Consider the following 26,055-nt stretch of genomic DNA (forward strand, 5'->3'; position numbering starts at 1 on the left):
TTGCTCAGGGGAGGGGCACTAATGAACCCCACTAATGCCCCTACTTCAGTGCAATTTTCCTTTCGAAATGCCATCTTACCTTGCTTAACTGTATTTCCATTAAAAAATCATGGTTTCTTCCTTTTCCCCCACATACCATATTATGTCCATGTCTTGTAGGGGTGTGAGAAGGTGAACTGTGGGGACTACTATAAATTAAAAACAAAAAACAAAAAACCCTTTGTTAAAAGAATATTCAAAGAAAGGCAATGAACGACATCAGGAAAAATAACCAGATAAAAACAGAAAATGAGATTACAGAACTGTCAAAACACTGTCACGAACTGTATGACTACAAATCAAAACTGCATCTTTTATACTTTGGGGACACCGAGAATATGAATTTTATTGTTGCCATTACGGCAAGCGTCCGCTTGCTAAACAGAAAAATCTAACTATGACGTCGGTGTTCACATCGAGGAGAGATTTGGACATGAGACCGCCTGACAAGTTCCTTATTACTTTGGGAACCCCATATAGTCAGAATACAAGTCCTAGAAATCTCAATGAATACAAAAAAGAATTCCAGTAAACTCGAAATTTTTAAAAATCACTACAATGGTGTGCAAAGGTTACCGCACTGTGGAGCCTTCAACCCCAGCCTGCCCTGTGAGAACGCCTGCCCCACCACACCTGGTCAGCGCCCACACCCCCTGCCCCACCTCCTCTGGCACTACCGAGCAACGCACTCGTTCAAGGAGCATGTCAAGAGCATCGCCGCCTCTGCTTGGTGCCCAGCTGGATGCTGGGGATTTGGCCCTACGTGCTCCCTGCCTCCTGATGCGCACACGGCGCCTCGCGGCCTTCATCTGTTCACATAACTGTCTCTCCCTTTTGAACTGAGGGCAGGGTCTGGACCGCATTTATTTTAGAGAAGGTGCCTAACAGGCTCTGGCATGTGGTGGGCACCTGAAAATTTTGCTGAATGGAAACCACTTAAGTCACCACATTTTAGTAAATTACAAACACCGCAAATAAGTTTACAAAATGGAAAACTTTTAACACTAACATTTAAAGAGTAACAGTTAAATTAGTTTTTAATATTACTTTATCAATAATTCTTAAAATGATAATCACTATGTATTTTCTATGAAAAGAACATACTGCCTGTCAAATAAACTTACGCAGAAATTAACTTACATATGACTTTTAGCTGGAGAAGTAGGAGGAGCTGTTCCGAAGTCCTTTCCGCCATAAAGATGCCAAACTAGAGAGACTTCTTTAACAACATAGCGAATTACAGGAATGGGAAAGTGTACCGGGGCTCTGCCCGTCTCTGTCTTCTTAACAGGCAGGCTAAAGTAATTCTCTCTTATCACGATTGCATCATCGACCATTATTTTTACAACTGGTTCTTCTTCCTTTTCCTAAAATAAAGAAACAGGTAAACACATCCTGTCTCGCCTCAAACCAACCACTGATTATGCTGCATATCTCATGGGGATTTTTAAATTCGGCATCCTTTTTAGTAATTTCAATTCATAAAATGAGATAAGTACAGACATAATTCACATAAGATATTCTGCATTATTAACCACAACATGGACTCTCTTTCTGTGTAAATCACTCCATAAGAATTTTTTATAGTCTACAATTTGGCCTTTACCATTTGATTGACAATAAAAAGGCACAGATTTAGTGTGCATGTGTGTGCACGTGCTGCGTGTCTGTGTAGTACTCTTTAATTCAAACTCAATACTGCATCTCAAATCTGATATACTTCATATTGACCCAATTATCATGTTGCTAATAATGAGCTTATCCTGAATATGACTGCTTTTATTTTTTTAATTTCCCAAACCTACTATAATAAATACACTCACGTCACTACTGGCACTTTTATATATACGCCAAATGATTCATTTTGAATGGGTTTCAATTCCAGTACCAACGCTTAACCATTTTGGTTAATAAACTGTGGATTCATTAAATCCAGACCATGCTTTTTAAACATGAGCATAACTCTAAAATGGAAATAACATATATCGACCAACCGTCAGCCTTCACGCAAACCACATCTTACCTTCCCACTTCCTGGACTAGTAACTCCACGCTGCTCTCCTTTCTGCTGCTGAATTTCATACCCTGAAGAGTTATCTTACTACACACATCTGTAGTTCAATAATCTATGCAGGAAATTTTGCAAATATATAAAATTCTTCTGAGTCTCTGAGAGATGCCCCACAGAAATAGTAAAGTATAACATTTACGAAGCATAAACAGTAAATTCTGAACTATCAAGAGTTGACAAAATCTAAAGAATCTTTTTCATGTACCCTTTGAGCAACTTGATGTGTAACACTATCTTAAGGCCTCAATTATATTACCAATTTATTACCTGAATGGTTGCTCTTGGTGCAAAAAGAATGCAAAAGTCATTGTTTTCAGTGGGCGCACCTGTCATCACGTCACCAATCAAGTGGTGGGTAAATGAGGAGTAAGTGGGGCCAGGCTCCTGGGGCACATTCCCACTCTCATCTGGAAACAGGAAGAGGTCTGAACAACATGGCTCCTGAGTGTGAGATTTTTCATCCAAAACACCTAGGTAAAAAGATTACAGCATTCAGATTTGGTATGTTCCGAAACATCAACAATAACAATTAGTCAGATACACATTATATGAGTGCTTTCGCCTGCAATACCTTTTTTCTTATAATTACCTCTGACTACTAATAAGACTAATAAGTTTGAAGTTCTCTAAGAAACGAGTTAACGAGGATCTCACGAAGTTAACAGTCTCCCCTTAGCTACTCGCATCAGAACAGCTCAGGAATTCAGCAGCAGCCGGTCAGCACTGACTGGAGTTTGGTTTCAGCCAGAACTTCACACTGACAGTTCTGACTGGGTGGGGCTCTGGAAGAAATTTCTTGGACAATACTGCAGAGGGAAGGGAAACAGGAGACACCCCGCAGGGCTTCATCTAAAAGGACAGGAAATCTCTGCGGCCAGAGCGGGTGGCAGAAACAGCTGCCGAGCACGTCTTCAAGTAACTCCCAGCCACAAAAAGACTACTTCTTGGGGTGCTGGATACCCACAAGGGACACCTGTTCTCGGGTAGCTCTCTCAATGTGAAGTCCATAAAAAGCGTGCACGTGCACCAAAATCTCTTTTATACATTTATATTACACACTAGATTCACAAGTCTTTCTCCATTCAGTCATTCAAACCAAACACTGTGATATGGACTGAGAACGCTAAGATGAATAAACTGACATTTTAGCCTCAAGAGGCTCACAGACAAGATTTTAAATACTTCTGTGGCAGCACCTTGAACTTACACATCCTTATAAGTGCCCAGTACCTAGTACAGAATCATGTATATTGAAGCTGCTCAGTAAACAGTCAATATTCTTTCTCATATATGTAGGTTAGCTGCTAACGTTAATTACAAATACTGTGATACATAGGAAGCTGAAGGTTCCCATTTGCTTCTTTAGTTCTAATTTATTCTAAATTAGAATGAAAGCAACATTTAATGTTAAACTTTTATAATACTATAAACTATTTTTTTAAATTAAGACTAACAATATATAGAAATAACTACATTTATCCAATTAGAAAACAAATATTTTTCAGATAGATGCTTCAAGAAATTTAGATGCTTCCACTCGGTTTTCAAGGCTTCCTAACCGTCTGGTTCCTCCCTGCCCATCCAACTTCATAGTCTAATTCTTTTCGCCAAAACGGAACTTTGTTCCAGTAACAGCCTGAGCTGCTGGATGATAAAGGCTCAAGCATGCCTTTGTCTCAGCCTCTGCTAATGTTAATGACCGTGCCAAGATTATCTTCTCTCTCTCCTCTCCATACCTAAGTCCACCTTCTAAAGCCAAATCATCTCACTTTCACTAAAGTCTAATGAATCAATTCCAATCCTTTCAGACCAGGAGAGTATGAAACATGTTCTGAAGTGTTTTCTATTTTATCATTTCTGAATCATTTTAAGTACTAGCGTCAGCTTGGTTAGTGCTAGTTTGTTTTACTAAACCATAAGCTACCAGAAAACATAAGCTTTGTCTTCCACTTTCTCTGTGTCCCCACCACACCCTGGCTAGTGTTATTTATCTACCAGACACTCAGTAAACACAAGATGATTGACTAATAAACATCCACCAAAACTCAGGCTTTAATAAGTTACTTATTGAAGACTTTATAAGCACACAAATAATATAAGCTTTGACTACAACAACGTCAGTGCTTCCAGCAAGAAGTCCCGGTCAGTCTCACCATTAGACTGTGGTTTCACAGACGAAGTGGCTTGGTGCACGTCAATCTCCTCCATAGCGTCACTCATCAAATCTCGTAAAATTTGTTGATCTGCTTCAGGAAGTACTGGACCTCGTGAGGATGACCGACCACTGGAATCCACCTACAGTTAAAAAAAAAACTACAAATAAATGAAACTGTTCTAAAAGCAAACTCTTTAACATTATTTTGTCCTAGAAATATACTACATTTTATAGAAACACCAGAAAAAGGAACAAATTTATTTTTCTCTGTTCTACCTAGCAGCTGTTACATTTTCATCTTAAGTTTTTAGAATCATCATCGCCCAACAACTACTGGCAAATAGAAATAAATGCGTCATCCCCTCAAAACCAGCACAGGAAAGTGGGATCTTGAAGAGGCAATGCATTAGAAGGGAGGGAAAGTGGAAAACACAGCAGGAGAGTTGGGGGAGAGGGGGTCTTGCTCTGTAAAGTCTGATCTGCTCAAATCTGCTGGCTACAACAGCTTTCACACTTTTGAGACAAAGTCACTGCAGGCCCAAGCCTCATTTCTTGGAATGAATAGATACGTTATAACAGTAGAGGGCGTACACAAAACGAGAAAGCCACCAAACAGTGATTCACGGGGTTCAATTCCAGCACTGAGGCTTAACCATTTTGGTTAATGATCTATGGATTCAGTAAACCCAAATCATGCTTTTTAAATGTGAGCAGGACTCTAAAATGGAAAGATCCAATTTGAAAGAGATAATTTAAAATAACTTTTAATAAACTGGAGAATGTTCCCAAAAAGAGAATAAACAGAAAGGGAGGATGGGTCATAAATCACCTTATCAGTGAGATGGCATCAGCAATAACAAATCAAAAGCAGAAGTGTAATGCAAATGAAGTGTAAGACCATCCTTAAGGAAAGCAATGCAAGGCCAGTCAGACCCGTACTAGAGGCTCCGGAACCTAAGGGCACTGAGAATTCTGTTCACAGAAGAGGTGACGAATAAGAATGAAAACACAATGAAAAAGTAAAAAATGCTAAACAAATGGGACGTTGTTCTATCTGGACATGAGAGACAGCAGAGAGGTGACACTTGGCGACATAAGAAAGCACTGAACCAGGAATCAAAATATCTGGGTTTTGTTGCTGTTTCTGCTACTGAATAGGGCAAACTGCCTAAATTCTCTGGGTTTTAACTTATTCATCTATAAAACAGAGATAATAATCTTTAAGCTCTGCATCACACTGGGTTAAAGAAAATCATATATGAAAATTATACTGAAAACTAGACAGTAGAACAGATAACCAACATGTAGGATAATATTATATAAATAAGTCTTCTGGTAATAATACTAACACCTGCCATCTATCTTCTCTTAGCATTTTACATACAACTTTCATATACCAAGCTCTTACATGACAAATGTTTTCTTTCTTCCCTAAAGAGAGATTAAAATAACTTAAGTCTGGGAAAAAGTATTATGCTGGTGGTTGAGAAGATTAATGTTCCGAAACAACATCGAAGAGTTGAATGATTTTCCAAAGAAGTCCATGGAATCACCCTTCCAGACCCATCGCTCTGAAGGTAAAGCATAGATGGGTGATTTTTCAGTTTCTTTTCTATCTATGGCTGTTGTGAAGACCTCGCTGACATAAACGTGTCACTCATGTGGCAGGAATGGGGTAGGGGAGAAGTTAGTTCTCATGAGTGATGTTGCCGGCTGTACCTTCGTCTTTCTTTCAGGAGCTCCAGGCTTCATCTCTGCCTTGTTAGCTGCATGTAAGTCCCCATAGCTTGCAATGTACTGAATGAGATTCATTAATGCAGCACAAGAGTCTGAGCACGTTCTGATATGGACAATGTCACTGGAACAGTGTAATTCAAAGCGTGAGTCAGTCTGGACAGGACACAGGGAAAAAAGGATGAAATGTTTTCCAAACAAGAGACAAAAATTTCATTTTGTATAGGTTTATTCTGAATAAAATGTGACAATCTGTCTTGTCATAAAAAATGTGTATTTATAATAACTCAATTTTAAAAGCTTATCTATTTTTGAATAAAATTAGGTAACTGGAAAAATAATATTACAGTAAAGTCAATACTTTTTTAGTCTCTCCTACAAAAAATAAGACAAATAAAAATTTCCATTTATTTTAATAACTTACTTGCTCTCCATCAGAATCAGACTTCACTGCAGTTATAGTTAATTCCAAAAGCCCCATATCCATCACACGAACATAATCTAAAATTTTAAAAAGTAATAAAAATTTATTTTAATGCTTATCCAACCAACACCTAATAAAACTAGCATCTCTTTACAATTCATGGCGGGCATGGCAGGCAGTGCTACAAATATTTATAATGCAACAAAAATATAGCTTTATTCACATAAATCCTACAATTCACTCTAGAAACAAAATTTGTATTATATTAGAGTATAAATAATTTGATGCATTTAAGGACATTAAAACTTCAAACTGATATTTAATAAAATCCTTAATTCACTGGGATTATTCCAGAGTTAAAATGCTTTAAAATATTCATACACACAAAAATAAAAGTGCATTCATCTAGTGCATACTTCCATTTTTAACTCTTACCTCTATTCAAATTTACAGTGACAGTATTACACTTGTCAGACAGATGTAAAGCAGCTTCATCCAAGATTATTCTGAGAGAAAAAGATAAAATCAACATCCAAAAAAAACTAACCTTGAATACATGCCACATGATCACGATATACTTAGTTCTATCATTCTTTCTGATATATTATCAGTAATATGCGGTTTCTGATTTATAAATGTCATACAACATTTCTTTGAAACTCACTGTTTATGAGTGTTAGGAATATTAAAATGGTGTTAAAATGAGATTAAATCACCTGCTCAAATTAATTCTAAATTTTTAGCAGTTTTTTTTAATAGATGTCCAAATTCACCAGGTTTAAATTATAAAAATAAAGTGTATCAGGTATTATAGGGAATTTATATATTTTAAAAAGTAAACTAACAGTCTCAAGAATTTCCTCCCTAAAAATGAAATACAATCATGAATAGAAAAGATAAGACAAATTATCTGAGAAAGAAAAACTGAAAACTGAGATAAAGAAACGTGATAATTAGTTTAAAAAAATGTTTGACTTTAACAAAAGATTGAGACTCTAATCAAAGGGTTTTGATAAATGTCAGTCAGTATGTTTTCAACAGTTGCATTTATATACACAATGAAGTTTACAAAGGTACCTGAGAGTAGAAGATGACTTATCCAAGGCAACACTACTTGAAACGCTGAATGTTTCAACAGTGAGAAGAGATCGAATTGGCAAATAAAGAGGCCTAATACCAAAAGAAACAACAGAACATCAGTCTGCTGTAATGACAGAAACATCCTTTAAAGAGCATTCTGAAACTTAACCCTATGTATTTTTTCTAAAACTTAGTACATATTTTAATTAATAAAATTTTATTCTGTTTCATTTGTGAACTGACCTATAATCGAGTGCACAGCTCCAGAGGTGAACATGAAAAGTCGTAAATGAAGCTGGAGGACTGTACCCCAGAACAGGTTCATCAGCAATATTCAAGAAGCATAAAATCTATAATCACAAAAATATAAAATGACCTGCTTTAGAAGAAAAAAAATGTTGATATGATATCATTAATACCAATGTAAAACAAAATATTTCACAGAAAAAGCAACCATTTATTGGAAAATCATAATGCTAAAAGAAAAAAAAAAATCATCGTTTTGAAGGAATACCTTTCAAAAGTATTTGCAAAACTAAAATTTGAAATAAAAAGGCCCATCCAACAACTGTAATGCTATAGAAACCTGAGAAAAATCATCTTACGAAACTAGGTATATATAATACACTTTTACATTATTTTGCTTGGTTTTTCGTGATTTTCTTAAAAAAAAAAAAAAATTTTCCTAAAGACTGCTTAAAACTATCCATCTGGTTTCTATATAATCCATTGTCAGGAGTTCTTTATCCATAATTTATACATAGTTCAGTCTGAAAACCAGTCCCTCTCACCAACATCTATTTTCGCATATTTCTAATCTAAGTAAACAAGGAGATTAGGCTAAAATCTCTCCCTCACAGCCAGTTCAGTGTTCATACTAACCATCTCTCTACCCCTAGTGTACAAAGACATATAGAGATATAGATACAGGTATAAATGTATAGAAAAAAATATTTCCCCATGTTCCTATAGCTAGCTAGGTAAACAGATAAACAAACTATCTCATGTTTCCTGAATGCTTTCATGAAAAAAGCCTGAAAACATTTGAGTTTAAAATAATTTGTTATTTCCTAGCACATAGAAAAAGTTCTTCTTTCTAAGGAAAATGAATAAGAATCAGTGCACAAGTTTTTATTCTCACATAGAGTTAAATTCTTACCCAAAGTTTCCTCTGAAAAATAACCAACTGTATCTCATTAACCATATACAGTTATTAGACTAGAGATCTAGTACAAAAAATCCTTATAAATGCCTCAAACCATGTTATTGGCCTAGAGATTAATTCTGAAATTATGGCATCTAAAGAATATACAGCTTTCAGTGCACGTCATGTATTACTCCTCTGGACCAGGCACTCTGCAGGTCCTGGCACAGACCCCCTTCCTCCTCATGACACGAAGGGCAACTCTGTCTTTGTGAAGTTTAGAGTCCAAACCACCAAAGTGAGAAATCCATCCCACTCTGGAGTGGTGATAAGGTCCTAACCTAAAGGAGGATTATACAGGAGTGTGTGCTTGCTGATAATTCACTGAGCAGAACATTTATGATTTGGGAATTTCTCAGTATGTATATGTCAATATAAAGTAAAACAGATTAACACATACATAATGGCTCTCTTACCTGCTCATGCCAACTGAGCCCAGAAGGAAGCATTCTGTGCTGGAGAGTGGCTCCTTTCAGTCCCACGGCAATGAGAAATTCCTACACAGAGCAACACAAAGCATTACAGTTGTCACCTACATCCCCCTCTAATTCAGAACTCAACATTTTTCTGAAAAAAAAAAAAAATGTGTTGCCTTTTGTGCTATCATTTTAGCTAGTAATCAAATCAACGGCAAGTATTTAATGATATACAAGTATAAAACACAAACCTTTGTGTTGGACTCTGATTTATCAGACAATATTTTAACTGCAACAGAAAGCATATTCAAAGTGTCTCCACCAACACCATCAGAAGAAGCTCTACAGAGGCCATCTTCTTCAGAGGAATAAATAGTAGGTTCCAACCAATGTGGGCGGGTTGAACTGGGCAATCGTATTTCTGCAGGAACAATCACTCCATCCACTATACCTACATCCGCATTGGGGTGAAAATATAACAAAACGTTACTCGAAATTAGTTCATAAACTTCTATAACAAAAACAAAAACCTATGTACTTCACTGAACATAACATAACATAACATAACATAATGAACCAACTGGGCATAAACGACCCATACCTCATACCTCTCTATCAACGTTGGGAGGACTGGCAGCACCCAACTTTAAAAAAATTAAGATTTAAAATGTTAGGAAAATTAAATTTAAATAGGAATATCTGATAAACTTCAAGAACGTGCAAGTATCTCTTGTCTATTTAACACAGGGAATATATTCAAAGAATGGTAAATTCTATATCCAATAGGGAATATTGCTTAAGAAAGAATAATGAATGTGAAGTCCCATCAACTGGCCAACAGATAATAAGACATGGTATATCCATAAAATGGAATATAATTTGGCAATAAAAATCAATGAAATACTGATACACTTGAATAAACCTTGAAAACATAATGCCAGTTGCAACAGATCATATATTGTATGATTCAAATAAATGAAACATCGGGAATGCACAAATCCACAGAGACATAAAGTAGATGAGTAGTTGCTTTGGGCCGGGTGGATGAGAAGTCTTTGGAGGTCCTAGCTAAAGTGTACAGAGTTTCTTTTGGGAGAGATGAAAATGTTTTAAAGTTGACTGTGATGATGGTTACACAATTGTGTGAAATACTAAAAACTACTGAAATGTATACTTTAAATGAGTGAGTTGTATTCCATATAATGTATAGTACAATTATAGCTCAGTACAGTTACTATAAAAAAAGAACATACAGTAAACTTCTAATTTACAATATGTATTACTTTGTCAATGGAATGAGAACACCCCACAGAAAATAATTTCTAATATCAGCGTTCTATTCTCAATAGATTTTCGTTATTAATATTTAAACATGTCTAAACAGAAGTGAATAAAACACGCATATTTAACACTTGTCCTACCTTTGTGGTATAGACTGAAGCTGCTAGAATGAAGGCAGATGTAGTGCTTGTCATCAAAACCTTCATATTTTGTCACGCAGAACAACGAACCACTATTGAACTCTAACCAGAATTCACCATGCTTATTTTCCAACGGATCTCCGTTATCTTGCTATAAAGATCAGACAACAAAGACATTATTTAAATGCAGAAAAGTAAGAATGACCTGGGAGTCTCCTTCTTGATTTGGCTGAGAAGAATCAAGTGGTCTGACTCTTGACCCATCCAACATGGTGGGGTTAAAAACTGAGTAATTAAACGCTCTGTGAGGCCTCTTCTGCCAAATGAATCCCATACTTCACCCTCCTTTGTCACAGACACATTACTAGTCATGGCCTCAAGAGCAGAAGCAGCACATGTTCTCCAAAAGAAGGTATACACAATGTTTGTCTTCTGACTGGCAACAAAAGCTAAGTTTCCACAGTTGCTGTCATCATGGCATGCCTCGGAAAACTGAGCTGCATCAGTCACTGAAATCACCTCAAACCACTAACTGCTGGATGTGTACACTGCGGTAGATTTAAAATAAGATACACTTGGGAAAAACACTTTGTGTTTGTAAATCCTTACCTTTACATCTGTAAACACTGCCATTAATCCGTGATTAATACTCAGAAGAACTGAGAGAAAACTCTGCGAGTTCTTGTTCTGAGAGTCTAGTTTTTTTTTCCTGCGGGAACGATAGTTGGGATCAACAGTAGAAAAATACTGCAAAGTCTCCTCCTCAGATCCACTTTCCTCATCTATGAGAAATAGATATGCCAATTACATGATTCTGACAGCTTATTAAAATAGCAATTTGAATTTCAGAAGAATATTTTATAACTTGTTTATTTTTACAAAGGATCTGGTGTAACAATAAAAATGGACTTGCTATGTTTTTTCATTTTACCACTGAACTTCAGACAATATATATATATATATATATATATATACTACCATTATAAAGATAACATATTTAATAACAATATTCTCGACACACAGATAGAAATGGGAAAATGTTAAAGATATTATAAAATAGTTATAAATGCAAAATGTCATCAAAGAAAGAGTTTTAAATCTATCGATTGAAAAAGCTACTACTTTATTAATAAACCAGGCATTTACATCAGAACAAATTAAAATATATTACCATAGTGAACTGTAGACTTAAATGGACTAAAACTATCTTTGTTGAAGGTATTGATCAGTTGACTGGCTACTGAAAGCCCAACACCGTATGAAATATTTTCAAAAGTCTCTACAGGTGAAGGAGCTGTTGGTTCCCACAGCAGCAAGTCATTAAAGATTCTGAAAAGACAAAGTTTAAAATAAGCGCACGATCCCTAGTTCGACTGGAGGCAAACTAAAGAATATCCCGTTAAAAGTCACATAGGTAATAATTTTTCTAAATGGTAAAATAAAAATTAGGTTCTACAGAAGGTTTTTTATGTTAATTATGTTCATATAATGGTAAAATAGTTGATAGGGCTCTAATGCACGGCAGTGAAAAAGAACTTAGACACTGAATTAGAGTCCTGCCTAGTTTTACCTGCGTTACGTGCACCAAATTACATATACCTAAATGCACTTAGAGAAAGTTAAAAATAAAAACCCATAATGAACAAAAGAAAAGACTGTTCACATGTATGCGCGTGCTGTGCAAACCATAACAGACATGCATTGTGTCGTCAGAGCCCCATCAGTCCTCTGGGGCAGGCGGGGGAGAATCTTTACTCTCATCTCACACTTGAAGAACCTGCCTCATAAAGGTTAAGCGACCTGCCCAAGGTCACAAAACTCATTAGTAGGAGAACTGAGACTAGAGCCCAGATCATGTCCAGTTCCCAATTCAGTTCTTTGCCATTACTCGCTTTCTCCAAAGATGTCTGCTTTTTCTCTCAACAGAAAGCATAGCTTGGTGGGAAGATTGCATGAGATGAAGAATGCATAGGGGACAGACAGAAAATTCTTCTCACCAGCTGAGTAGCCAACTCAATACCGGTGACTAACGGGGTGACAGCTGTCAAGCTAGGCTAACACCACATCCTACTTTTTCACAGAAATATTTGTCTTTCCTCAGATGCCCTTGTGCCCCTCCCCATCCCTTGTTATCCACGCTCTATGTTTTCACGAAAATTCAGACTTTACAATGTCTCAGACGAAGCTTTTTGTTAGATGTGGACCCGGAGCATCGCCTTCACATGTACAGAATTCAATCATAGCACCTACAAACACTCCTTTCGTTTCCTGTTTCCTCTGCCTAGACTGTAGCTCCTGAGAGAGGGGGACCTGTGTCTCAGTTATCTTTATATGTGTCTAGCACAGCGGCTGTCACAATGAGGCACTGAAGGTCTGACGAGGAAAGGACCAGTGGCTTCTGGCATGGAAGGACTGCCAAAAGTGCAGACTCACTGCAAAGCCTAGTGAGAATACCAAGCAAGGTGCCAAGCGGTGACGTGGCCCTGGCCCCTGCCTGCGAGAGGCCACCCGTCTAAGAACTTCCTGGGCCAATTCCTGAGCTTCTGAAGCCCTAGAAAGTATAAACTGGGGCTGTGGCCATACTGTGGCTCTCAGGAGGCTGTAAGCCCCACCCAAAAGGACTCTTTTGGAAGCATTACCAGCTGAAGGACACCAGGGACAAAGGGAGAAATATCTCATCTCAGACAATGACAACTGTGCCCCTAAACTGTGTGATACTCAATTGGCTCACTGCTTCTTTGGCAAATTTATTGAAACAAAAAGAGTTTAAATCCAGATCTCAGTCTAAACTCCAATATAAATAAATAATAAAGGTATAATAAAATACTTTTCTCTGGAAATGTTCTTCTTTTACCTTATTGCCTACAACCATCGTCTTATTTTCATAAGTTAGAGAGAAACTATCACTTAAAATAAAACCTGGAGTTTTATTTTATTTATTTAATTTATGTAACCTATAAATACAGTTCCATATGATTTTACTGTTTTCCTTATTTATATTTTGGTCTAAACACAGTCTTATACCATTAATACTACAAAATACTGGGTGATGCATTTAAAATCAAAGAAAACACAAAATAATTAAGGACACATCACCACGATTCTGTGGTTATAGGCCTAAAACATAAGTGCTCAATAAACATTTGACCTAATAAAACCAATTAGAATTATTTTTATGTTCTAAAGGACTTTTGACATAGAAAAAATTCTCCTGTACATGAGACTAGTTCTAAAAAGAGTGCCCTGTGGTGAGGTGACAGAGGGCAACCAGCCAATGTGAGCGCGAAGGAAATAAATATCTCACACACGTAACCCAGTTACCAGACACACTGGTTAGGAAACTGCAATGACAATAGCTCATCACAACGGTAATGGTTCTGCAATGACAGCATATGGAGTACACGGAAGCGGTAAATCATCTTGAAGCAAGGAAAGAAAAGGAGGAACGGAGATGGGAAGGCAGGCAGAAAAGCCCATTCCAAAGATTCAACTAATGTGTTTAAACTCACCTATTATAAAGCTTCTCATAAAAGCTTTTATTAGGTAGTGTCATATGAACATTGGGTAACGTAAGTTCCAGCACATAGTGAGAATTGCTGATTGCTTTATCCTGAAACTCTGTCATTTCTACAGGGTCTCCTGGCATCACCATCTAAAACATAATAGGTTAGCGCAAAAAAAAAAAAAGCATCATATAACCATTTTATGTTTAAAACAGTAAAGCATCTTATTCTAGGTATGTCAGCAAATAAATAAGCATGTAACTTTTAACCAAGGGAAAAATTAGATGTTCACTGATCTTGGAGTTAAAAACTTAATATAAATAGAATACGAGGTACTTTTTTAAAGGTAAAGAATTGAAACCACTGCTGTGTGACATAGGATAACCCCTGCGCTGCGCGCTCACACCTTCATTTTACCTGTTCGTTCTCAAACATCACTCTGCGGGAGGAGAAGGGAGAGGGGGCGGGTCTCCTCAGGTCGCACACATCTTTCAAGGAGTGAGCACCTCCGTCCTCTTCTTCCTGATAGTGGCCGTCACTCTCCTCTTCTTCCTCGGCTGCTATTCTCTCCAAGATGGAATGCATGGCTGGTGGATTTATTTTCAGTACAATTCTGAAAGCAAAGACAATTTTAAAAATCAAGATCTACACGTAAACTGCAAAACTTTAAGTTTATGCAAATACACAGCACTGACTGAATCATTAGTGCTGGGATTCGGCTTCTCCACGAAGTCTAATTATATCTCGTCTAACCCCACTCTGTGCATGTTGTAAATGTAAAACTGTGGAATTGATGAAACGAATAAAGGGCATTAGCGTTTTATTCCTTGCCAACTGAAAATCGGATCTTTGGAGGATACAAAGGTTATTTTTAAATTTCATTAACAGTCAGCAAATTTTACCTGAGCATTCTATTTATTCTCACTAAACCCAATCCTTCCACATGCAGTCTGTTCCGTCATTACAGAATACTTGCATACCTAGGAAACCTTGCGTTAAAAAACTGTTCGAATGGAAAAGGAGAGACTGATTAGGGATATTTTCAGAACTGCAACAACAAAGCAATCTTTTCCTTTGGGACTTCCAACGATAGAAGGCTTCCGTTACTCCTCTGCTGGCACGGCACCGGCACAAGGCTTTGTGGTCTCCTATTCACATCAGCTCCCGTCGCACTGAGGCACAGCACCCTCAAATGAGGCACCTGTGCTGCTCTAGAAAGGCTTTTTTTTTTTTTTACTAAGTAGGTAGTATGAGTTGGTTCTAGTTATAAACTATCACAACTGTTTCCTAATTTACAGATATCCTAGTGTAAACTGTGCTTCTAAATTACCTAATTGAAGTAGATCCATTTCTTACGATGAAAACTCTTACTCTCAACCCCTGCCCCTTTTCAGGCACGAACTGCTAATGTCTGTCCCAGGAGTCTGACAGGTCTGATACATGAAGGGTTGTGGTGTAAAAGGCAGGCAGGAAAATGGCACAAAAAAGATCACTTTTAGAGAGGCTTCAAATTCTAAGTTTTCAATATAATAACGGATTATTATTTCAAGTAAACTAAGTTCTCTTAAATAAAATTCAAGCCCATTATCAGACTAATTTAATCTAAGGAATGATCACTCCTAAGAAATCTGAGGCAGTTGGTTCTCTAAGTCCGTCTATACCTTGGAATCATGTGGTGTAATGTTTAAACTAGACTGATGCCCAAGCTCTGTCTCAGAATCTCAGAGTGGGGCCCAAGAACCAGCTTTCTGTAAAAGTTCCCCAGATTTGAAAGACACTGTCCCAAAGCATCACTGACTATAAAATTCATTTGACGACAAACAAAATGGTACCCAATGAGATTTCTACTGCAGCCCTGAACTATTTTTAAATGGTTAATGATTCCTTTGTCTCTCTACTTATACTAGATAACTTGAGACCAGAGAACACATCTTAAACTGCCAGCTCTCACAATATCTAATAGATAGATATCTACCCTTTATATCTACCCTTTCACAGAGTAGTACTCAATGTGTATTTTTAATTTAATTTGTCCACCTTCCTCTGGGTTCTCTCATCAAGGCTGGATATTTTTAGCTTAAATTTAATAGCCAAAATGTCACTTCAAAAGACTACAGCAATTTATTTTCGAAAGGAAAATCTCGTTGAAGGTACATATCATATCCGTTTGCTTACTCACCTTGGCCAGTCAAAGTCATCTGACGATGTTGTATCTCCATCTACTCCACTAGACACATGGAAAAACTTAATAGATGGCTCTCCTTTATCTTCTTGGAATGACCCTAATAAAATGAGACTGATTAACTAAATGCCTTTCTTCTCAGGGGCTAAAAGATACTTTCATCCTTGGGGGAGCAAAGATCTTTATGAAACATTAAGCTCTACAGCATTTTTTCATTTGTTCTTGTTTCATGTGTACATGTGGGGGGAGACAGGATGAGCAGATAAATTAAAGATGCTGTTTTCCATTCAAAGTTAAATTTTTAAGTACCAACGTCTAATGTGTAAGGTGCATAATGATGACATAGTAAATACAGCAGTTACAACTTCTCGAGTGCCACTTAATGACTGTTCTTCATGAAAGTTTATGCAGTTAACCTAGGAACACAGAGGTAATAACTGCAGGTCTTAAATATCTATTTTGTATCAAGCACTATAAGAATTACATCTATTCACAATAACCCTACACATTTTTTCATTCAATTTTACAAAGAATGACTTTCATTCAGAATAATGAGTTTCTTACCACTGGAAATAAGGAAGATCAGATAACCTCTAAAGGCCCTTTCATGAAGTCATAACTGGCAGCTGTCAATTTTAAATCTCTCTAAAAATGTGTAAAACTCAGAGAGAAGGGGGAAAAAATTCTGCAACTTATTCCGAGAGAGGAAAGCGAGAAAGGGGAGAGGGAGTACGGTGGCGGGGAGGGCGATGGCAGAGGAGGGTGTGGTTAGAGGAGGTGGAGGGGCAGAGGGGAGGTGTGGTGGCAAAGGTAGGCTGTGAGGGAAACAGGAAAAAAAACACCAAAATCTTCCATTCTCAGTGTATATATACTCTTCATTAGCTGACAATAGCAAAGTAATACAGAATAACTTAAAACAGGTTTTCCAAAGAAAATCACTAGAGATTAGTGTGATGGTAAAAAGCTCAAGCTCTAGTGTCAGACTTGGCTTTGAATCTTGATTCCGCCACTTGCTACTACATGACCTTGGAAGGTCTCTTTTCTTAAGTCTATAGATTCCTCACTTACAATGACAAAAATGACTGGAAATAATAAGCCTACATAACCATGATGAATAAAGGAAACAGCATAATGTGCGTGAAGAGCTTAGCATAGTAGCTAACGAAGCAGCACTCAATTCCGGCTGCTGGCAGCCACACAAGTGGTAGTTGGTAAAAATGTACACTATGGCACTGCATTCTCCTGGAGAAAAGAAGTATTTTACCAAACTGAATAAATCATCATGCTTAATTTCTTTTCAAAAACACACATATCACGTATTTATATACAATACTGGAAAAAAGCTGTTACTCTAGTTCTCTAATGTCATGTTCTCTAATTTTATTGTGTTCTGCAGCTGTCAAATACTTTTTCATGCTGTAAGTCTCAGCAGGTGTTTGTTTCTAGTCTGGCTCCTCTGTGGGCACATTCAGTCTTACCGACTAGTTCTCTGAAGGTAAGATCCAATTTAATTTGTTCTGGGGTAGATCCTCCTATGAACTCAGTCTTAAACTCGAGATCTGTGAATGCTAAATGAAGGATCTCCTTCTGAAGTGACTTCTTAAACCAAGGTCCTCTTTCTTGATCTGATCGAAGGTCAGGAATTGGGAAGCGAACAGAAAGGTTTAATGCTGGTGTGGCAACTTGTACTGATATCCGACAATTTGCAGGATTATGTGAATCATCTAGAAATACTTCAGTGAAAGCCTTGTGCTAAAACAAAAAACATCAAAAAATAGGCCAAAATGTTAAATTAAGTAAATAAGCATAAGTGATATTAGTATTCAACATTACAGTATATAATCACGATTTCCTCATTCAGTAGAATACATTGAAATATAATTCAAAATAACTACCACCATCTTAGTTTAGTAATAATGAAATTTTATAATCCAACAACTATTCACAAAAGCCAAAACTACTGACAAAATGTAAACCCTCATGCAAAAAAATAATAAAAATAAAAGCTAAATCAAAATGAAGACACAGGCACAATAGATGTATAAATATCAGAATACGGAAAAAAAATAACATGTAAATTAGCTTATCGACAAATTCAATATCGTTAAAAATCACTACAATACCCAATATTCAATTGGAAGGATTTATCTACAAATATGCTAGCTACTTTAAAGAATCAATGTGAAATCAGATGATTTATGTCAAATGCAAAGGCCCGTCCCTGACTCATCTTTGTATTTCCAAGACTAAGCCCAGAGCCTGGCACATCATAGATTCTAAATAAATATTTACTAAATCAGTGGTCCCCAACCTTTTTGGCACCAGAGACCAGTGCTCCTCTGAGAATCTAATGCCTGACGATCTGGGATGGAGCTGAGGAGGTAATGCTAGCCAGGGGAGCGGCTGTAAATAGATGAAGCTTGGTTCCCTCACCCACAGCTCACCTCCCTGCTATGCGGCCCAGTTCCTAACAGTTCACAGACCCGTACAGGTCTGCGGCCCGGAGACTGGGGACCCCTGCACTAAATCACTCACTCTGACAGTATGATCCCATCAAACAGCTCTTAGAAACCAAAACGTATATGCACCATTTACTCAAAGGGTAAATAATAAAAGGGTCAATAAACATGCCCTTCAGATACAAGCCTATTTCCACACTTTCTCTAAAATGTATTGAAACTTATGAAGCTTTAGTCCAGAGTATACTGTCACGAAAAAGTCTTTAACCTCCTAGATGAGAAAGTTCTCTTTTAGGCTAAACTTGGATGTTTAACAAACCTATTCTTTCTCTCCCCTTTTTGACTTTCCAATATTAACCCCCTACTGCAGCAAAAATAATCCAAGAGATGAAACTATCATCCCAATACATCTATGACTAACAGCAAATATGGGTACACTAGTCCCATAGAATAACTAGCAATTGGTGACAAAAAAAGAATGCTAATTTACTGTGAATATCCACCACTAACTGAGGAAGAAGCCAATAAGCTAGAAAAATAAAATATCTTTTCCCTTTTCTTTTTAACCAAAGTCGTCTTTGTTCCTGGTTCTACAGTTCCAATATTCCTAACAGACTTCTCACAAATCTGACTTGATTTGCTTAGAAGATACTAGACACCAGATCTCAGTGCAAGTGATATACTGCAATGCTCAATAACACAATATGCTAAATTGTGTTCCCATTTTCAAAAGTATATTTTATATTATATGGGCTGTATTTTATAGGTGGTTCAAGTATTCTTGAAAAGTATGGATAGATAAAATTTTATAAAGATATTATAATAACGGTTTATAAAATTCAGATAAACACAGAAAAGAAAAGGAAATCTAATTCTTCTATTCAAACATAACCAACACTACCAACTGGTATATTTCTATTCACTCTTTTTCTATACATCAACTTAAACAGTTGTAATAAAGATTTATGTGAAATAATATATTCTACTTTTTTACTTAATACTTCTTCATGAGCCTTCTTCATGCTGCTGCGCCATCTTTATAACCATCATTTAAAATGAGCACACAGAATTTCACTCAGAATATTGGCAAAACTTATTTCACTAGTCTAGTAGTCTCCATTTTTTATCATTACAAAGATGCTATTTTAATAATATAGGCTATTTACTCTATTAAGAATATTTAAGCTAAGAAATAATCCAAGTAAGCCTATAAGCTAGCAGTAATTATTAGTATATGTAACTTTCGAATACGTACCAGACTGATATGCTTATTATATGAAGTATACATATGAGATGCCATCATCTCCACTGTAGTAAGTTTTTGCGGTTGAAGCAAGGAATTTAACCTGTCCACAATACTGATATCCAGCTCACAAAACACTGGATTTAACTTAATTTGTAATTCTGCCTTCTGAGGAACAGAACTAAGTCTTGCTTGATTACCCTTTAAAAAAAAAAAAGAGGCATTAATACAATCACTAACAACACTGTAAAATTAAGTTAAAACCTTCTGATTGTGAAAAAAATGTATCAAATCAAAATTTACAGGTGGTATTCACAAAAAAAAGATCTCTTACCTGGGGTCCTTTATTCTCAGAATGCTTATAATGAAGCTGAAGACATACAGGGGGATGGGAATCAATTCGCTCTTTGGAATGGAACATTAAAAGCTTAAAAACAAAGATAAATTAAATGTAAGATACTAAGCTATAATTAACCACATAAATTAACAGAGGTGCTAATATAACAGTGAGAAGAACTTCTGAAGTCAGAAAACCTTGCTTTAAGTTTCACTGTCACTACCAATGTGAATCTAAGACAAGTTAATTTCTGTGATACTTAGTATATCATTTGCAAAACATTAAGTGAGGATTCAAGTAAATTAATGCTAAAGAAAGTGCTTTGAAAATAATATATAAGGGCAAAATAACAGCAACAAATGTCATTTTGATAGCTTTGTAAAAGCTTCTCTAAGACACACTATTAGAACAGAAAAAAACCCAGATTAATAACAAAAAAACACGAGACATTTTGCTTGTCTTGAATAGTGCTTATTAGCACACAGCAGGCATTCATTAAGTATTTAATGAACAGAATTCTCCTGAAATTAAGAGTGCTTAGAAAATGCATAAAATGAAGTTATTTGTCCCATAACCTGTCTGCCATTCTAAAAAACGAGTCAACTCGAAATTAAAAATTTTAACAGACTCTTATAGCCTTGAATGCCATATTTAAAAATCTGTTTCAACAAAACACAAACGCTTACACACGCACTCCCACACACACATACACATACAACTCTTCCCCCCAAAAAACTCTTCCTATATGACTTCCTATACTTTTTAAGAAAATAATTGCTGTTCATATGATTCTTAAAGAGAAAGATTTAATGAATTATCCTAAAGGAAACCTATGTAACATTTACCTCTGTATAGTGAGGAGAAACAGAATGAAAATCAGTGGGAAACAAGCACTCCAAAAGTTCCATCTGCCCAATGGACATGTCAGTACTAAAATATCTGGAAGCGGATCTCTGTCTCTGTTCATAGGATACTTTGATGCCAGTACCTATAAATCTGTTGTAAGAAATGCAACATTTAAAAAGAGTATCCATTTATTTCCAGATTAAACATGAGTCAAAGAATAGTAACTCAATAAAGTATAAAAATTACCTGCCTATTCTGACAAATTCAAGTTCTCAGTAACTATTCCAAAAATATTAACCAGAAAGATTACTTCAAATTTCCCATTCCCTGACATTAGCTAAAGAAACCAGTTCGGTGGACAGGAAATGATCCAGGATATATTTATTTCCCAGCACTGCCCTTCCTCCTTCCACGTTTTAAAATTTACACTACAATGGATAAAATCTTTCAAATCTATGAAATACATGTAATAGTTTCTTAAATTATCTAAAAGGATTATGGAATATTTTTAAAACTTCTGTCAGTAGAGCTCAAATAAAGGTCTATCTCTAGTTTTTATTGCTTTTGTTACATTTCCTACTGACGAATACTTACAATCTTGTCAAAATGGGAAGAAAAAAATGTTTTTGTAGTTTGATTATAAATACTATGGTACTAACCTGCAGAATTTTTTTACTAGGTATAAAAATTACTTTGCCTATTAATTTTAATACTTCGAAAAAGTTAAAAGTTAAAAAAGCCCAACATACTTTCTAAAAATATTAATGTCTAAATTATTGTATAAAATAACATGACTTGAGAATTTCTATGTCGCACATTAAAATAAACAGCATTTGCACATTAACAATATTATACTTACGAACTTAATTATCTCCTCATCTACTAGGACTCAACCCATGAAGAAATCATTGGCTATTTGGACAGCTTTGATTTTTTTAAGTAGAACGTGGCATCGGAGCTCGGATCAGCCTTGGCATCACTGCCCCGTGGCCAGTGGCATACGAATCATTTCCAAGTGCCTGCCTTCTTCTTAGTTCATTCTACTCTCACCACCACTGCCATCTCTGCTAAGCTAGCACCAATAAGAACTATTTTTATGATTTGTAATGGTGACAGCGGGGATGATGGCAAAATGTGGTCAAAGGAAATTTGATAAAAGCAGGAGAGCTAAAGAAAAGATAATTTCCTAACTCCACATTATCTAGATTTTATATCTGAATGTTTCACATGCCAAATAACGTCAATGACAGATTCTATGGCAAACATCTTTGCAGCAACGGAAGAAAATCTCATTCATTCCGCTCATTTACAAATAAAATGTGAATTAGAAAAACAAATGGAGATAGATATATGGATACGAAAGTCCACATTTGGTTCTTTTTCAAGGATTGTTAATAAATAAAAAAAGTTTACCTAAGGTGATCATGTGAGCAAGCTTCTGCAAATACTGTTCTGAAAGACTTCAAGTTGTCTGCTGAAAATCTTGCTGGATCAATCTTTTCTATACAAGAAAAGAAAGCTATCGCCAGGGGTGTCAATGGATTAAGGTTCAATGACGTTTCAGGTGGAGATAATGGATCAATGTGAAGTACAGAGACTGAAAAAGTTCCCACAGCTAGTCTAAAAATAAGTTCAGGCCTGGATTCATCCACCGAAACAGATCTAGACGGGAGAGCTGAAATACATGTGTTAAAATTATACACATAAAATTTAATACGTAAAAACAATCCATTATAAAAATATAAAACATTTATTCATGTATTAGTTTTCAAAAAAGGGTGATCACACTACAGTTTAAATGATATTAAACAAGTAAAATAAAATAAACTATTGCCTTTCTGTTTTATATCGAGGATCCTTGGTACTTGAAAGTACAAAGGAGTATGCTACAATAAGAAACATATGAATAGAGCTTTGCATTAATAAAATTGTATTGGAAAAGTCAGAGATTAACCATAAGCTGCTCACCAAATTTTCCTTTAAGCCTTGTGTTTATTTCAATTAAATTTTGCAGAGAAGAAACCTGAGGTTCCCTTTCAAGGATGTGTAAACAGTGAAACAAAAATCAGATGGTTGACTGAGACTCCTAAACTGCAATAACAACCTGAAATTTATTGTGTACTTTTTATTAAAAGTATTTAAGTATTTAAATACCCAAAGAATACAGCGAATGGGCAAGTATACTAAAATACTTCACAATGAATTGTTCGACAATGCTTCATTTTCTTTCTAAACTTTATTAAATGGCCTAGGCCCCCAACCCTCAAAATTTAATGAAGGAAAGAAGCAGTAGAATGGTATTTTTAAAAAGACAAAAAAAATTTTTTTTTAAATCTTCAACAAATATCTTATTTCCACTTACAAGTCTTCTGTAAGGGTGCTGGGTGAACTAGGTTGGATGGCAATGCTGACCCTCTTACTGGCTGTTCCTTACGATGATCAAGGAAATCTCCCCATGTTGGCTGAAGCTATAAAATAATTTTTTTAAAGCACATGAATAAAGTGAAGAATTTTAGAAGCAATTTTTCAAGACTAGAACAAAAATTAAATAATACTTTACCACAGTAGCACTTAATGGAGATCCTGCTGGGGTATTTGTATATGTACTAGTTAATGATAATTCAAGGTCCATATGTGGAGGGTCTCCAAGGGGTGGAAGAGAAGAGAGACTATGGGACATGTCCATATCAGCCATGGAGAAGAAAACTTCTTCTTCTAGAGAGAATTAAATTTGTCAATTGTATTGTAATTCCACAAATTCACATCTTTAAATTAAGTAAATATACATTAATATAATATTCTTCCTTCAGATTATCTGAGATATAATAAATACTCTAAATTTTATGTTACTTCCAATGGGGTAATTTATTAGGATCTAAGATATAAATGAGAGTAGAAACTCAACTGAACATAGGTTAACAAAAGGTTATACTATCCTACTGATGAACATTTTTTCTAATATGAGATGCAGTATTAATTGGTATATTTTTAAGTGTCGTATTACAATTCAGGAGTTAAAATCCAGATTTTAAAATAGTATAAAATCTTGCAACTTCTGGTTTCATATGGATACAGCTATTTCTTTAAAAAGAAAACAAAAACCTGAATATATTATTTAGAATTCTATTTACATTTCACTTCCTTCTTTCTGGAGACTGTTTTACCCTCAATGAAATTAAGTTTGCTATGGTCAAAATTTCTTAAGTTGACTTTAATTTTCTATTTAATTCAACATTCTATACTTAAATTGATTATTATTTAGGGTATTAGTGCTCATATATTCCGAAACACCTGTAAATGTAACCTGGGTAAAGATTATATTTATATATAATTGACAGATTAATAGATTAACTATAAATCATTATGTGAGCACATAAGAATTTGACAAAATGAAAAATTACCTCCATTTATCTGTCGCGTAAATCTACATTTTTGTAAATTCTTTCCTTAGAATAAATCATGATTTAAAAAAAAAACCCAGACAACCAAAAAAGGAAACTACAGCACATGAGTGCCAGTGCATCACTGTAATACTGTGTTTAGACCAACTTAGAAATTTAAACCTCCTTAAAGTATGGATGTTTTGTTCTTTCATTATTAACTCCATTTCACAGTGGCCAAAGTTAAGTGTACTTTGAGCTATAATGATAACATATAATTCTGATGTGAACTTTCTGAGTTGCTTACCACGGCTAGAAGGTGTACGAGCTGTTTCTGTCTCATAAAAGCTTTGCTCTGAAGATATACCCACAGAGAGGGAATCTTTTCTCAAATAATATCGGTTTAATTCCATCTGAATTCGATATTCTTCTTCCTGTTGCATGGGTCGATTTTTTCTATCTTTATTAGCTAACCCTATTTTGCTAGAATTTTCTGTAAGTATACAAAAGAAAAGCAAAATAGTAATTAAATTCACTTACTTAATAATTTCTCTCCCCAAACTCATTCCAATACCAGTGGTGATATTTTTATAAACTGACTTTCCTCAAAATTATGATTTATAAAACAAAACTACACAATCAAAACAGGATACTGTAGTACACGTGTGCCAGTACATGACTGTAATGCTTTAGTTAGATCAGCTTGTAAATGTAAATCTTCTTACAGTATGGATGTTTTGTTCTTTCATGACTAACTCTTATACCACAGCAAATTAATACCACAGTCAGGGAAAAACCACTACTATTTAATACCAATCAGAGGCCTAAGCAATAGCTTTAAGCCTCTAGCTAGGAATCCCAAAATCTTATGATAGATGTCATTAAAAATAGAATGTGTGCGACTTAATGTCTTCAAGAATTGTACTTTCTCAGTTGTATGAAGTACTATCCAACCAAGGAAGTAAGTCAGACAACTGTGAAAAAGTTAAGAATGTGACACAAATAATTTGAATGCTAATTTGTGCCATGGTAACACAATCTGAAAGATCCAATCAAACTTAACTATTTAGGATTCTTATTTACAATACATCTTTAATTTCACACATTCCTCTATAAAAGCATTTCCTATATGTATGTTATGTATTTTAACTAAAAGTTTTAAATAATTAAAAATAATAACTACAAAGTGATACTTGCCTGGTCCAGCGATAGCTGCTAACATATCCAAAAGCAAATGTACCTGTCTTGGAGACAGGAATAGATGAATAGAGTCTATCTGTCCATCAATATCCAACTTAAAAAAAAAAAAAAAAAAAAAACATTCAGGATGAACACTCTTTATATAAAATCTCATCACCACAAGTCTCAGCATATTTTCATACACTGAGATGAGTATTGATTATTTAGCCTTGGATTCCTCCACCGAAGATTCTAATTCACACAATCTAAATGAAAAGACTTAAAAGCCACCAAACTTTTTCTATGAGGGAAAATCCTCCTGAGACATTCCATGTTCGTGAGTCCAATGTCATAGTGTTTGTCTGTTTAAGCTTTCTGAGTA

At 35.6% G+C, this 26,055-nt stretch overlaps 1 protein-coding gene across 2 annotated transcripts in view; it reads right to left on the reverse strand.

Annotated features, from left to right (window-relative positions):
* Positions 1-26,055, reverse strand: part of ATG2B (autophagy related 2B) — a 56,976-nt gene that overhangs the window by 16,869 nt on the left and 14,052 nt on the right. The window contains exons 7-32 of one of the 2 annotated variants that reach the window (XM_039884161.1): positions 25,692-25,788; positions 24,802-24,987; positions 23,675-23,826; positions 23,477-23,582; positions 22,528-22,789; positions 21,114-21,264; positions 20,266-20,358; positions 19,944-20,132; positions 17,708-17,981; positions 16,227-16,329; positions 14,465-14,660; positions 14,054-14,196; positions 11,716-11,873; positions 11,154-11,326; positions 10,545-10,695; positions 9,375-9,574; positions 9,124-9,204; positions 7,747-7,853; positions 7,501-7,593; positions 6,859-6,929; positions 6,424-6,500; positions 5,985-6,155; positions 4,264-4,405; positions 2,378-2,580; positions 1,180-1,406; positions 80-188 (exon numbers count right to left, since the gene is read on the reverse strand). In XM_039884161.1, the coding sequence (XP_039740095.1) occupies positions 80-188; positions 1,180-1,406; positions 2,378-2,580; positions 4,264-4,405; positions 5,985-6,155; positions 6,424-6,500; positions 6,859-6,929; positions 7,501-7,593; positions 7,747-7,853; positions 9,124-9,204; positions 9,375-9,574; positions 10,545-10,695; positions 11,154-11,326; positions 11,716-11,873; positions 14,054-14,196; positions 14,465-14,660; positions 16,227-16,329; positions 17,708-17,981; positions 19,944-20,132; positions 20,266-20,358; positions 21,114-21,264; positions 22,528-22,789; positions 23,477-23,582; positions 23,675-23,826; positions 24,802-24,987; positions 25,692-25,788 (3,915 nt within the window). Of the gene's footprint in view, positions 1-79; positions 189-1,179; positions 1,407-2,377; positions 2,581-4,263; positions 4,406-5,984; positions 6,156-6,423; positions 6,501-6,858; positions 6,930-7,500; positions 7,594-7,746; positions 7,854-9,123; positions 9,205-9,374; positions 9,575-10,544; positions 10,696-11,153; positions 11,327-11,715; positions 11,874-14,053; positions 14,197-14,464; positions 14,661-16,226; positions 16,330-17,707; positions 17,982-19,943; positions 20,133-20,265; positions 20,359-21,113; positions 21,265-22,527; positions 22,790-23,476; positions 23,583-23,674; positions 23,830-24,801; positions 24,988-25,691; positions 25,789-26,055 lie in introns of both variants that reach the window. The other variant, XM_039884159.1, reaches the window with a different exon arrangement.

This window comes from Pteropus medius, unplaced genomic scaffold (genome assembly GCF_902729225.1).
Source record: "Pteropus medius unplaced genomic scaffold, Ma_sr-lr_union100, whole genome shotgun sequence".
NCBI classification, from domain to species: domain Eukaryota; kingdom Metazoa; phylum Chordata; class Mammalia; order Chiroptera; family Pteropodidae; genus Pteropus; species Pteropus medius.